This window comes from Centroberyx gerrardi, chromosome 4 (assembly GCF_048128805.1).
Source record: "Centroberyx gerrardi isolate f3 chromosome 4, fCenGer3.hap1.cur.20231027, whole genome shotgun sequence".
NCBI lineage: Eukaryota > Metazoa > Chordata > Actinopteri > Beryciformes > Berycidae > Centroberyx > Centroberyx gerrardi.
This window is the reverse complement of record NC_136000.1, coordinates 18,867,840-18,882,917: the sequence shown is the minus strand read 5'-3', so window position 1 is coordinate 18,882,917 and position 15,078 is coordinate 18,867,840. Positions and strand designations below refer to the sequence as shown.

The following is a 15,078-nucleotide window of genomic DNA, read 5'->3' as shown; positions in this document are numbered from 1 at the left end:
TTTGGGCGTGGTGCAGCAGTCTGCTGCAGGACCTGGATATATACTGCCTTAACGTTTCCTTGGACACCAGTTACACTCATATGACATCAGAGAGGAAAGATACAACTCTATGAAAGACCTTGATCAGTGTGTGAAAGTGTCTTTTCATCTTCACATGGATAGTTTTTTTAATGATTGAATGCTGTGACTCAACAAAACTGTGCGAGTGTATCCCGTCGCAAGCTTATTTGCTGTTTTTTGTGTGACAACATATAGTATGTATTTTCTGTAACTTTGTAACATGGTGTATCCTTTATTTTCTATGTTACAATTGGTATTTTGTTCTCTGTTTTGTATGGTTAGTAAAGGAAGCATTAACCTAGGGTTGTGTGTTTTATAATGCACTCAAAGCTACTGAGGACCTATTACCCTATGGGTATTTATAAAAAGGGAAAAATATCAAAGTGTACAGTAACATACATGAAGTCTAGTCACTTTTCTGTAAATAAAAGCACTGGAAAACTTCTGTGGTGACTGTTAAACTGTCACAGTTTAAACCGATATGTATGTGGAAAGAAATTGTTGCCACATAAATAATTTCAAACTCCAAATCTACGAGTGATCTTTGTCAAATTTCTTCTTTGTTCATCTCTCTCTTTATTCTCTGAAAATGCACAAAATGGTGATTGTAATCAATTTATTTGATCATATTATTCAACATAATTTATTTCAGTACTGGAGGAAAGACTTGAATTGCTGTCTGTCTATACTCTGTACTCGAGTATAACAACTGTGTTTGGTACCATATACCTGTTATAGATAAAAAATGTTTCATAGAACTATTTAACACAGGGTTCACTAATATTCCAAACACATTGACTTGCTCTGGCAGTTGTACTGCAGACACTATTGACACATTTTGCTTTTTCGAAAAACCCATCATTCCACTTCAACCTTCCTTCAAATCTCCATTTGAAGTTTAGATGTTGACAAAGGGGAAAAAATCTCAAATGGTCTGAGCTGATTTTTACTTCTCTCTCCAAACGCCCACCAGAAGTGAGAACATAATGGGGGTTGGGCGAGCAGCGCGAGGGCCACACTGCAGAAAGAATTACATTTGTATAGAGAGAGCCTCCTGCTGGGTTGGGGTCATTGCACCTCTGTCCCGTAACCTTTGACCTCTGACCCCTGCCGAGGTTTTTATTGATTGGAACATAGATCCCCTGTGTTATGTGTGTCCATCGCTCCAAACCCCTTCAAGGTTCACAACCAAGACTCTGAATGCTGAATTATTGTTGAATAAAAAATAAAAAAGACTCTGAATGCAGCAAATCCGTTCACAGCAATGGCTCTTGTGCTTAAAACTGGCAGCCTTCTACTTTGATTTCATTAGCCGACCTTCAGTGCGGCCTAGTGCCAATAACAATATACGCTGAAAGATTTTCAAGGAAGATGGGAAACGCTGGGTGTGCGCTACACTGTGAGATGAGCTGGGAGAACCAAATGTCAAACCAGCAGGTTGCCGTCTCTGTGCACCTAGTTGACATCACCAGCACACCACTGATACAGTGGCTATAAAAAATATTCCCCCCTCTAAACCTTACTCACATGTTTTTGTGCTGTAAAATGAGTTCATAATACACTGATTTGGCATATTTGGTCTAAAATCTGCACCAAGTTCTCTATCAAAGTGGAAAGCAAATTCAAGGAATTACGTGAAAGTGTAAAATTCCAATTCTAGAAAAATCTAGTTTGTTTGTAGTTTCAAAGTTTGTACGTTTCAAAGTGCCACTGTATATATATTTTGGTCATGCACCCTTGTGATTATGAATAATTGAATGATCATTTTAGTAATTGTTTTGGTGAGTCTAAAGTGGCACCTAAGTGAGAGGTGTATATTTTCTGCTGAGTCACATAAGTAGTGCATCACAATGCTGACTGGCTCCTGCAAGTCTCAGTCCATGAAAGCTGCCCAACTTTTATTTCTTCACTGCTTGAGAGGCTTTTGAACCTTCTGCAGCAACAGGAAGGCAGCTGTTGCATGTAAAATGCAATTTTTTCAGAATTTCAGCATCAACTGTTTTGTCCATAAGCCATAGTATCACCTAGAAAACAGTGAGGCTTCTATACTACATGCAGAATAAGCAATGCGCTTCAAGCTTAGTGCTCTTCCTTAGGCAACAGGAGTCAGGCATCAAGGTAGGTGGTCCCCAGAAATAGAAGAGGAGATGACGTAAGATCACCTGGGGAAAACCCTGCATGTAGTATAGAAGCCTACCACTGTTACATTTTGCTCACCGATTAAGTAATTAATACATTTTCAGCCTTTGCTTCCAAATTTTTCATCTTGCATCCATAAGACAAAGGAGAGTTCAGATGAAATTGTCAAATAGCCTATTCACTTCCTCCTATAGCCTGAAATGAGAGTAGATTTTTTCCTTGCTACATAATCTATTATGTCCCACAGATGTACAAAAAGACTGATAGCACCAAGGATTACCTGTTGATATTGGTGCATTTTTATGATTCAAATAAGCACAACTATAGAATTGAACAAGAACCATTTTATAAGTCTCCCATTCACTGTCAATGGACCAACTCCATGCTGAATGTCATTATTGTTTAGTTTGAGTCTTAATTTCTTGATTTCTAATGTTGGGAGGGAATTGTTCATGCAAATATGAATTAGACTGCCCTGGCTCATAGCTGTAATTGAGCCACCTTGCCATTTAAAACCAGTATTTCTGAAGAAAACAAATGCAAGGAATCTGGTTTCTTTATTTATTCCTGAGGGAGCAGAAGAATTAATATGTTTGTGTACATCACTAGAGCATTCATTGATAGACAAGGGGCACAACAAAAACCTTGCAAGTGTCGGAGTGATTCCCCTGCACTGACCCTGGAAAAGGCAGAATGCAGAGGGAATTTCTGTCAGTAAAGTCGGGCTACACCACTTGTCCCTTCTTTGGGAGACCAACAAGTGAAACTCGGTGGCTACCTGTCTGCTTGTGGCACTCCTTACTTCTGACAAGACACCTTATAATACACTATGGGAGAATCACTGACTTTGAAATCAGTTGCCTTGACTCTCAAATGTCCATATCATAACCTGAATATAGGTATAATTGATTTTAGGATACCATTAGCTGTGGGTCTTTCTTCTTTCGCCATATACACATATCATTCTCATTGTTATATATTGATATTTATATATTGTTAACACCTTTTTATATATATATTTCATGTTTTTAGGTTTTCATATATTCATGTTTTCATATCATACATATTCTGAATTCATTTTTATCTTTGTGTCAGTAAGTTCTACTGCTGCTATTTTACACACCATAATAATGCTGCTATTTGCATTCATTCATTCATTCATTCATTTATTCATTCATTATTTTTATTCATTTAATCTTTTATACCTTGCCATACCACATAATATACCAAATATGCCACCTGGTTATTCACATGCATGTGTTTTGGCTGGAGCCGCTGCTCTGCTGTAGAGCTGAGGTGGAAAGTTAGTCCAGTGTGATGGAGACAGAGGGTGTTTCCAGTTTCCTCTCGACAGCAGCCAGATCTGACAGACTCACACACACTCAGCTAGCCAGCCAGCTAGCTAGCAGCCCTACATATACTGGGACTTTAGCAAGCTCATAAGTTACCTATCCGTTCCCTTGACATTTCAAACATGGATTTGAATAACATCTTGTCACAGCTTGAAACTGACAACGAAGAGGAAATCGAAAAGCTTTTGCAACAATATAATCGAGAGGTGAGGTGGGGCTCTGATCGTTTTGACGTCAACCAAAACAAACGATAGTGCTAACGTTAGCTAGCTAGGTCGCTAAAGCAGCTAGCTTTCACCATCTAGCTAAATTAGCTAAAATGTTAGCAATATCACCCGGCAACCTGTGGTAACGTTGAAGATGACACACCAAGCCTTTACATCTAGCAATGTGTTTATTGTCACGATGTCGATACGTTTGTTACACTGATGTGCTGCTTGATGGGCTAATGATGCCTGCTAAGACAAGCTCACTTAACCACACCAAACCATGTTTTGGCTACACGTAGAGTTAGCTAGCTAATGGCAGCTAACGTTAGCTATTTCTCCAAGCTGTCAGATTTAAACCAGTCTTGCAAACAATTCTGGCGTTAGTTTCTGTTTTCAGAGCGAAAAACACGGAATATTTAGTCTATGTCTGCATACACACAGGTTCAATTGGTTGGTGGCCATAATGAGCATCTTGTTGTCTTTTTCAGAATAGTCACACTTTCACCTTTGACCAAAAGGAGGAAAATCTGCGTAGTGTAAGTACTAAACTGTCTATTAACTGTTATGCTCATGGCAGCCCTGTAATTTACAATGACAAGCTTCTCCCTCTGTCTCATTTCAGAAGCTGTGTCAAAGCCTGCTGACAGTACTTGGGAGGCAGGTGCAGCCAGGCTGTCAGAAGGCCTGCCTGGAGACCCTCCGCATCCTGTCCCGTGACAAGCGTGTCCTGGGACCTGTAGCCACCAGGGAAGGCATGCTGGTCCTGGCTGGGTTGGCCAGGCTGCAAGGTGGTGAGGAAGGAGGCGACAACCAGAATCACCTTCAGGAAGACACCCAGACAGCAGAGGAGGAGAGGGTGGTGGTGGAGGCCTTGAAGTGCCTGTGCAATGTGGTGTTCAACAGTGTTGCAGCTCAGCAGGTCGGCGCAGACGTGCAGCTGGCACGCGGTCTGTGCGCGCGCTTGCATGCGGCCCGCACAGGCCATCACGAGGTGGGCCTGTTCTCACTGCGCCTTCTCTTCCTGCTGTCGGCCCTGCGACCTGATGTGAGAGGCGGCCTGCGAAGAGAGCTGCATGCTGTGAGACTGCTGACAGAGGTGCTGGAGCACACCCTGGATGTGCGCTGGGTGGGTCCGTATGAAGCCGCCCCCCCAGACCCACAGGCCCTGCCCATCCCTGCAGAGGACAATGAGCGAGCCATGGAAGCGTTAAAAGCCTTGTTCAACCTCACACTGTCTGATGCTGGTGATGAGGTGAGTGTGGTGTTGTTTTCTGCAAGAGAGGGTAATGGTACTGTATGTGTCCACATAACATGTCTATCACGTGTCTGTTGCGAGCTCAGACTGGTAGTATGGAGTGTAGAGCAGGTTATGCGTTGGCCTAGAGGGTGGCCTAGTAATGGCTAGAGAGACCATCCAGTAACTAGAAAAGTCATAGGTCTGATCTCGACAGCCAAGCTGCATCCATCACCACTATCTGTCCTGTTTGTGTCCCTGAGCAAGACATTTAACTGCTCATTCATTGTGTCTCTGGGTAAGCACATCAGCTAAATGCCAAAAATGCTGTAATGTAATATAAAATGTACTGTATCTTGATTTGATATACATGCCAATACAGTGTGACGATTTGAAGATTCAATTCATCCACAATGGACATATCAGGAAGACAAACGTTATCTGCACACTATCATGAAAAAAGGAGAATGTCCAAAGCCTTATGACACACAAAAAAAGCATTTGCCAGAACAAACTCTGATGTTATAACCAAAATGTTGTTTTGAACTTTTTGTTTTGGCACCTTTTTACTTGTTTTATGTATTCATTTTTGCATCATAAGCTTGTGTTTGGATATTCACCTTTTTCCTGATATATTGCTTATTATTTTGGAATTTTATGCACATGTAGTTAACCATTATATGGAGTTAATTTTTGACCTACCCCATTTTTTCTGTTCTCATGCACAAAATATGTCTACTTATTTTCAGCCAACATAATGTGTGACTGATGATATCTATTTTTTTTATTTTTTTTTTAGTTTATTTAAAAAATAAACCTCATTGTCCATCTGCTCTCTACAAACAAACATACGTGGTATGAAAGCTAATCACTAAGCATGCCTGGTTTAGGCCGAGTGTTTCCAAAAGGCCTGTGATCCCTTTAGCCTCTGGCTCCGTACGAGGTTTATCATCTATTTGACCTGGCCTAAGCCCTTTGGCATCTTTTCGGCTTTCCATGATTAGTCAGGGAGTATTAGTGCAATGATCTTCTGGTACTCACCCCCTCTGTGCTCACTTTTTTGTGCCACACTAAGATATTGTGAAAGAGAGAATATGCCGTTACACAAGTCGCTGCTAAACTAAAGCCCTATCACGATTTTCCCATTGGTGTTTTCTGGATCTTTCTGAACAGGGTGCGCTGTCTAGTCTAGTCCCATATGGCCGTCTGCTCTGTTATCATCAGATATCATTATGAGAAGACTCTTATTCCCACCTTATGCAGATATAATTGGCCTTGTTGACAGCCATGAGTCTTTGGCTTATGTTTGCTGTCCTCTTGGAAGTTTTAGAAATCCTAACCTCCTCTTCCCCCTCCTTTCTCTGAATCACCATAGTAACTGCTTCAGTCTCATACAATGTCTTATGCTTATCCCCTCTTTATTTCCATCTATCTCTGTTCTCCTCCCTTGACTGTTTATGTAGACTAGTTGTGATACCTCTTTCATTTTGAAGGTTTAATTCTGGATTTCAGATGATCATTTGATGGGCAGTTTAGTGTCTTCCCATTTTTGCAATTAGGCAGTGCTTCCAGGTTTCTATCCCTGCAGCCTGATAATCATGTTTTTTCCCTCTGCTTCTTTCTTCTGAACAATGAAATGCTTGCTTGAAATTCATGTTGTACATCCTTCATTTGATAGGATGGTGACCACCAGCTCCGCCTCATCGCCGCCATCATGCGTCATCTGTTGATGCTAAAGACTGAGACAGAGGAGAAAACAGAGGAAGCACACAGGTGGGAAGCCCCCTTCCTCACTGCTCTTCATATATTAGGTGTACCCAGTGGTTAAGTTGGGATTTGGACAGTGGGGGAACTCTTGACGGTGACCAGGGGAAAATGGTGGGGGGGTTGAGGGAATAGGCAGCACTGATGTCAAATTTAACACCGTCACTGTGGGATGATGAACATCTTATCTGCTTTTGAAATATCACATGCCAAATGAATATAGAATCTATTGAATTATCACTAAAACAAGTCAGATTAGATGTTTAGTATTTGGGTTAGAGAGAGCGAGATGGATAGATGGATAGGTCCTATATGGTTGTCCAAAGATTGTCCAATCACAAGTCACAATATTGACTGAAAATAATCCCAAACAAATCCACATGACTGCTTTGTGTGAGAGAGTCTGTGTAGAAAGTGAAGATGGACGATACAAAGTTAATCACCAATGTGGAAAAATATAGGGAGCTATATGTCAGCATTCTTTCTATAAAGACAACACTAAACAAGATACGTTTTAACAAGACTTAATGAAGACTTTTAGTTATTTATTTATTTACTTTTGGTGATTTTTGAGGGTGCTAGAATGTTGTTCCAGATCGCTCCGGCCCAGTTTAACCCCTGGGTGAACTTGCATCACTTTCTTTCAGTAGGATACAACTTCAGCACTGAAATAGGGTTCTATGCATATTTGTCAACAGTGAAAGAACCCATCGTATAAAAACACTGCAGGCAAAATAGAGATGTCTCTTATGTTTAACTTGTTGGGCGTCTCATCTTTTAATGGTGTTAGCTGTCCTGATTCAGGGGCGATACATTCTTTTGATTGTAATGTAATGCGAGAATGCCAGGAATGTTGGGCCATAGACTGAAATTTAAACAGTGTCGTGTAAAAGAGATTGATGTGGCCCTTTGACCTGTGAGCTCTGTGGCTGAACTGGTCATGGGAGTTTTGTCCATTGTCTGATGTCGACTTTGTCGTAGTTTGTTTGAATGAAGGAATGTCCTGAATATGTGACAGAAATGTGCTGATTGGAAAGGAGGTTTTGTTTTACTTAGAAAATAGAAAAAATAGAAAAGTAATATTAATGCGTTTGTGTTTATCAAATATTTATCAAACCTTTTTAACTACGTATTTGTTTACGTATTAGTTTGTTTCACTAAAGTGTATTTCCAAAATTAAATAGGTTTTTTTTTGTATCCTTTTATCCTAATAGTGATCTTTACATTGGTTACCTCTTAGTTTTTCCCTGATAGAATTGGTTTTAAGATTTCACTGATCACTTTTAAGGCATGGATGGGTCTGGCACAAAGCTATATGACAGACCTTTTAACCCGATGTGAGCCAGGTCACATCCTGAGGTCATCTGGCAGGTCGCTATTGGCGGCTATAAGGCGATCGCGCCGTCAAGGCTCCTAGACTTTGGAACGACCTGCCTGAGGAGATTATGCTGGCTGAATTTAGCTCTTTTTCTCACCTTTTTTCACTCCTCATATTTGCCTTATATTTCTTTTTGTATATTTCTGTTATTTACTGTTGTTTACGCTTATTGTTGTTGTTCCTTGTTTTTTCAGCCATGCTGTTAACCTGCTCAGCAACCTGCCTGTGTCCTGCCTGGACGTGTTAATCGATGTGCCTGTCCAGGGAGGCCAGGAGGAATACAGTGGAAAGAACATGGATTCAGTACAGGTGCTGCTAGACTTCATGGAGAAAAGGATAGACAAGGTAATGCTCATCCTCAGCGGCCAGTACAGAGTATACATGATACAGCAATCATTTACACACTGAAAGATTGACCTTCATCTAATTATTTTACTTCAATAAAGGTCCTTAATAGAGTATTTCTACTACAATATATTAGATGAATAACTGGAGTGTTGTTTTTAACGTGTACACAATAAGTCAAGTAAGCTGCTGAGGAATCAGTTTTCAAAAGTTGTGACACTTGTCCAACATACCTGTTAATGTGTTGTTGTTAACGGTTACACCTACTATCTTTGTTTACATGTAGCCTTCATACCTCCTAAAAACTTGCAAGAATGGTGTAATTTTCTATGTTATGGTGTGAAAGACATTTTTCATAACCAGGTGCACCTATACCCAGCCAGCCATGTTGCAGATCTGTCTGGTGCACAGTTGCAAACTTCTCGTGAAGGCTTCAGGTCGTTGCTAAAACCAGTTTGTAAGCGCTGGACCCAGTCAGTCCTCAGATCTGATTAGACTGGAATGCTCCTTGGCCAAGCAAACTAAGACAAACACAATGTACTCAGGTGTTTTACACTGAGCTTTACTGCATATCATTCACTTTCTCTCGTATCTCTCCTGTCTTTATCTCATTAAAAAGATCAAATAAAGAGTAGAAGTGCTAAGGAAACAATCCCCAGATCTGATAAGGTGACATAATATCCTTCAAATGACCCTTGTCCTTATTGCTAATGGGAAACTACCCAGTTGACCCACAACCATGCAGCTCCAACATCTACAGCTGTTACATACTGTTGCATACGGTTACATATTGTTACATGTTGTTACATATTATTATACTGTGGAGTGTCTGTGGTCGGGCCGTCACATCTCTGTTCTGTGTCTCATACCAAGCAGGGTTCCAACTACAAGGAGGGTCTGACGCCAGTACTCAGCCTCATGACTGAGGGATCCAGGCACCACAGGGAGATCCGCAGATATATCAAGGCTCAGGTAATACAACAGCTGCTGTCAGATTTAAATAGCTAAGAGACAATGGTAACAAACCGAATAACATTTCTGACACCCTGCAAGAGAGCTGATCATTAGTTTCTAATTCTGTCCCTGCTCTGAGACTCGCAACTGAATCTGTTAGTTCAGACTTGTAATCAAGAACTTCAGCGCTGAATTGTTCCATTCTGACGCTGAAGTGTCCTTGAGCAAAACACTGGACTCTCCCCAGCTCCAGGGTGATGCTCTGTAGCTGAGCTTGACCTCTGACCTCCCTGCAGAGGAGGTCAAGCGAAAAGAGAATAAAGATATCACAAAAAAACTGAATTTCACTCGAAAACCTAATTATAGCTGTTGCATATGTATATATGTTGTATCTTATAAGGTTCTTGTTACCTAATTGTAGCTATCGGATAAGGTGTATATGTTCATAAGCCAGTGGTTAAGCCCCAGAGCTAGGTGATGTTAATAAAACAGTAATTTAAACTCTTTTAAATGCCTACATCCTCAGGTTCTTCCCCCACTGAAAGATGTGAAGATCAGGCCGGAGATCGGCACCACCATCAGGAACAAGCTGGTCCGCCTCATGACCCATGTAGACATGGGCGTAAAGCAGAGTGCTGCGGAGTTTCTCTTCGTGCTCTGCAAAGAGAGCGGTGAGAGGGGCGGAGGGAGGAACATGGGGGGAGGAGCAGTAGATACAGGAAATGAGAGGCAACAGGCTTCATGTTTTTGGTAGGGGCTGATTGACGGAAAAAATGAGTGCACTGCTAGATGCATGATGGCTGGGCGATATGGTTGAAATCAACATCACAATAACCTTAAGGATTTTTTTCGATATTGATATATATCACAATATGGCTCATGTATGCAAAGTCACTTGTTAAATAATCAAATTAGTGTTCATCCCATTTGAAACTAATGGTAGGTGTGACAAAACTGAAACTTTCAAATAATATTCCTACCATACCTCATTTTGTCAGAGTTTTTAAATAAAATTTGCTTATCATCAATTTAGACAGCAGAATATATCCCAAAATCACCATATCCTCACAATATGATTCCACTGAAAGACAATAAAGGATAATATTGAATTATCGCCCAGCCCTACGCGTAACAACAGGCCTTCATGTGCTTATACATGTACATTTACACGACCGTCTGTCTCTGTGGTGTCGTCTCGTAGTGGACAACCTGCTGAAGTACACCGGGTATGGAAACGCAGCCGGACTCCTGGTGGCCCGAGGACTTCTGGCAGGAGGGAGAGGGGAGACTCAGTACTCTGATGACGAAGACTCGGACACAGAGGAATACAAATCTGCTAAACCCTTGTGAGCGGACAGGGTTTAAAACAGACCTACCTTACCAATCTCACAATTGTTTGACAACTTGTATGCGTTATTAGTATAAAGCCTTGTGCTGTGAAGCAGTAGCTCTACATTTGTCTTACCTGTTTCTCCTCTGCTTGTCCCAGCATCAACCCCATCACAGGCCACGTTGAGGAGCCGATGCCCAACCCCATAGAAGAGATGACTGAGGAGCAGAAGGAGTATGAAGCCCAGAAACTCGTCAACATGTTTGACAAGTTGTCAAGGTGAATATACAAAATAAATGAATAGTGTTTTGGTAGATAATGAATTGTCTTTTCTTGGCAAAGCCTCAAGTAAGATGATTAACCTTTTTCCGATGAACAACTGTTGCTCCCCCCGTCTGAATTATTTGTATGATTTATTGTCTCTTCAACTAGGAGCCCTGCTGTATTTGTGTTGACCTTTCCTTAGCGAGCAGAGGCTAACGCTAGTCAAACATGACGCTTGTACAAAGGTAACAGCGAGCTCGCTCCCTGCCAACCGATTCATTAAAGGAAGAATCTCTTGCCGTTAGCCCCAGCTTCAATTAGGCCTGGACTTCCAGCACGCCGCAGCATTCAGCTGGAGTAAATGGAAGCTGCCGGCACGCCGGTGCAGCATCATTACCACCGCTCCATTAATTATCACCTAATTGGCACACACAGTTGACTTGCAGGCTTTGGCTCCTTTATGTGCCACATTCGGGTTTTTAATAACGTGTGTCTCGACTTTATTCTTCTCATTCTGAGGAGCCAAACATTACCCAGACAGGGAGTGGACTGAGACAGACGCACAGCTAGACAAAGCAATTTGGGTGGAACGTGGAAGAGGAAGAAGAAACACGGGTGAACACGTTTGCCGACATAAGAAAGCTGACCTTGTCATTGTTGAGCCAAAGAGGGGGTTGAGTTGTAATGAGGCACGTGTGCCCACAAGGAGTAGATTCCTTTCCGCGGCTGGATCCTCTTTCTTCTCTTCCTCGGTGTAAAAGGAGATGTGGTCGTGAGGGAGAGGTGCAGCCAGTGGCGCTGCCCCAATACAAGCTCTCAGGAGATCGGTCAGAGGCCTGCAAGAATGTGCTTCCCTAACTGCTTAACTGGTCCTCCAATTAGCACATATTCTTACCCAACCCCCCTCCCCTCCCCTCCCCCTTACATCTGCCGGCCCCGGTCCCCTCTCAGTGTTAAGGAGGATAGGATGGATTTTTGCACTAATTGGTGGAGAGAATACAACACAGGAGTGGCGGGATTGGGTGGATGGTACATGTTTTTGTTGGTTTTGTTTTCAGTAGACTTGTTATCCCCTCACCTTGTTACTGCTCATTGTACCTGCTGTCTTTGACTGATGATATGAGGTTGTAGACAGGCGGCCGGTACGATTACCTCTCAGTAATGTGGTGCAGGATTCACAACTGAAAAAAGACATGTTGATGTATTTGTATGCCAGCCTATATCCTCTAGTTACCACATATTATTTGCTGCCTCTCTGCAGATTACATCACTGAAAGGACATCAAATAAATCTTCAAATTTCCCTTATATTTTGCCAGGCCATGGTTAATCTCCGGGTCTTTTTGAAAACGTGTAACTGTGGTTTTCCCATGATAGGCTAATTTAAATTTAAGGACAAACTAGGAATTTACAAGGCCATTTATGTTTTGAGTCTTACAAATGAATGCAAATGGCTCCTTTTTAAATCTTTGACTAGATAATTCTCTGATAAATCATCTTGGAGGGAAGTGGTGACACACAGTGCAGATATAATTGGATTAGGATGAAGGGGCAGCCATGGCTTTGAGGAGATTAGACTGAGCGCTGATCCTGTAATTAAACTGCCATAGGAGGGGAAGGAAGGAGGGCCAAGTGGGAGAGAGGATGGCCAAACGGGGGTGAGTGTCTGTGAAGGGGGAGGGGTTTGTCTTCCGAGGGTCCTTGAGCTCTGGATGCAAGAGAGAGTAAAGATGTACGACGCCCACAGCAAGCCCTCTTAACGCCGTCCCCGGATACAAAGGGCTTGGGTCCTAAGCAAAAGGTGGATTTTGTCTGCAAGTTTTTCACTTCAAAAACTGACAGACAAGAAGACACTCATGTTATTTGCATGTTTTTTTTATTTCGTCCTCTTGCTGTCTGGCCCCTCTCCATGTAGCGTGCGGACGTCCCTTCCTTTCAGGACGGCTGATGCTCTGTTCTGGTCTTTGTGTCCACAGGCAGAACCTGATCCGGCCCATGGGGGTTCGGAAGGACGGGACACTAGCGCCGCTCGACGAAACTCTGTGTCAGCCGCCCGAAGACAGCTCGGGATCAGACTCTGACTAGTGCACTCCAGATCTAGGCCGCCTTTTCCAGGCTCTGCCCACTGGGCCACCACACATCTCCGCTCCGCAGGAAACTAGAGGGCCCTCTCACGCCCACAAGCCATTCTCTAAAGCGGAGCGGGACTTGACACATGGCAGGAAGACTTTCTCAATGGCACCATTATGCATAGGAGGCTAACATGATTTTGTTTTGTGATGTTTTTTTTTTCCATTTCATGCACCTTTTTTTCCCCATTTTTTTTTTTAACCCTTCCCTAAATTGACAAAATAGAGGTAGATAATCATTTTTACTGGATCTTGTGTATCTCACTGAGAGCACTGTTGTCATGGTTTGACAAAAGTGTAAACTGGGGTCTGAATAAGAAATCATTCCTTACCTGCGCTTATGATTCTTTCTTTTCTGTTCATATATTGTTCTTCTAAATAATGAAATTGTCCACTATAATGACACGATACAAATGCACATTATACACACATGAAAAAAACATGGAATTATAGTAAGTGCTGTAAACAATGAAACTACTCCACAATGTCCACAATGGACCAAAAGACAGAGGTATATTTAGATTTCAGGCAGCGTCAGTAGTTTAATTTAAATAAACAGTATAGAATGAGTCTAAATTTGGCTGTGTAATTATCAGTGACCGGTGGCCCCCAGTCGGTCGCCAAGGCAACTTGTCGAGTTTTGCCAACCGACTGACGGGCCTCGTTGGCTTACTGCTGTCTCCCTGAAAGGCGTTGTGGACTTCTTCGACCTTTTCAACTGCGACCGCCTTTTGCCGAGCGCTAGTCACTATTATAATAATAATAGTTACCGAATACCATCATCTTAATTGCAAGGCCCTCACCATAGCTGTTATAACTTCAAGTGTATCATTTGTTGTTTCATTTAAGCTAAAGACTTCAATGGAGAGATACAACATTTTCCTGTGGTGGATGAATAGTATTTGGATTGTTTCTGCCTTACCCATCGTGGATTCTTGACAAAGAAATGTGTGAAACAAAATGACTGTTTTCTATCGATGTACTTTGTCCTCTGCCAATTCTGCATGGTGTTGAATCAATTCTCAGAAATGTGTATGATTTATTTTTTTTTTCTATATTGAAAACTTTGCTGATTTTATATAAATCTAGTGTATGTATAGATTCAAAATTATGGTTCCTTAAAATGTATTGCTACAATTTGATTAGGTGTGTAGGCTGCCGGTTCTCCTGCTGAAGAAAACTGCATGGATGGTCATGACTGTAACAGACTTGGTCCCTTGAGTGTATCTCCCCTCGCTTTGGATTACTGATAAACTTGTTGTATAAAAGTTTTCTTTTCTTTGCCAATTATAATACCAGGAATTTGCCTGAATATTGCTTTTACCCGAGAAAATGTTTTATTGCTTTGTTACAAGGATTAGTAACGGGTCACTCAGTTGATAGTGATTAATTATAAGCACACTTTTCACCTAACTTAATGACCACTATTATCTATTCACACAGACATAATTCAAATGAGTGGAATTACAAATCAGGATTAATTTTCAGAGCATATTTATAGTCACTACAGATCTGACTTAACATTTTGAGGCAGATCTGAATTTCTTGTGGCTGATCATTTTTTTCCTGCTTAGACAGCTATGAAAGGTCAGATATGGGACACAGTTAAAATTGTGATTTTCTTTGTGCTCCTGTGTAAATGCAACCCTTGATAGTTTTTGCACAATAGGATAAATACACTTAATGCATGTTGATCGCTTTCCCTCCGTCTGGAAGGAATATGTGATGGGAAGAATAATTTTGTGTGTTCTTTTTGCACATTCTTTGCATACTGTAAATGTAATCACACTTTTTTTTTTTTATAAATGTAGTGAGGCTTCTGTTGCAAAGTTATTAAAACTGGAGCATAAGAATATTTTTGTTGTCTGTTATTTGGGACCGGTACAAAAAGGAATACTGTATGAAAAGATAGAAGATGAAG

General features: G+C 41.5%; 1 protein-coding gene across 2 annotated transcripts; it reads left to right on the top strand.

Moving 5' to 3' along the window:
• Nucleotides 1–3,580: 3,580 nt before the first annotated feature.
• ric8b (RIC8 guanine nucleotide exchange factor B) lies at nucleotides 3,581–14,997 on the top strand. 2 transcript variants are annotated; one of them, XM_071914262.2, is made up of 10 exons: nucleotides 3,581–3,757; nucleotides 4,249–4,296; nucleotides 4,383–5,012; nucleotides 6,673–6,767; nucleotides 8,331–8,481; nucleotides 9,358–9,453; nucleotides 9,962–10,106; nucleotides 10,637–10,781; nucleotides 10,925–11,044; nucleotides 13,005–14,997. In XM_071914262.2, exons 1-10 carry the CDS (start codon nucleotides 3,674–3,676, stop codon nucleotides 13,111–13,113), a joined length of 1,623 nt encoding a protein of 540 aa, XP_071770363.1. In that variant the 5' UTR covers nucleotides 3,581–3,673; the 3' UTR covers nucleotides 13,114–14,997. The 2 variants fall into 2 exon arrangements, with proteins under 2 accessions (XP_071770363.1, XP_071770304.1); XM_071914203.2 differs by having other exon boundaries at nucleotides 9,355–9,453.
• Nucleotides 14,998–15,078: the final 81 nt, after the last annotated feature.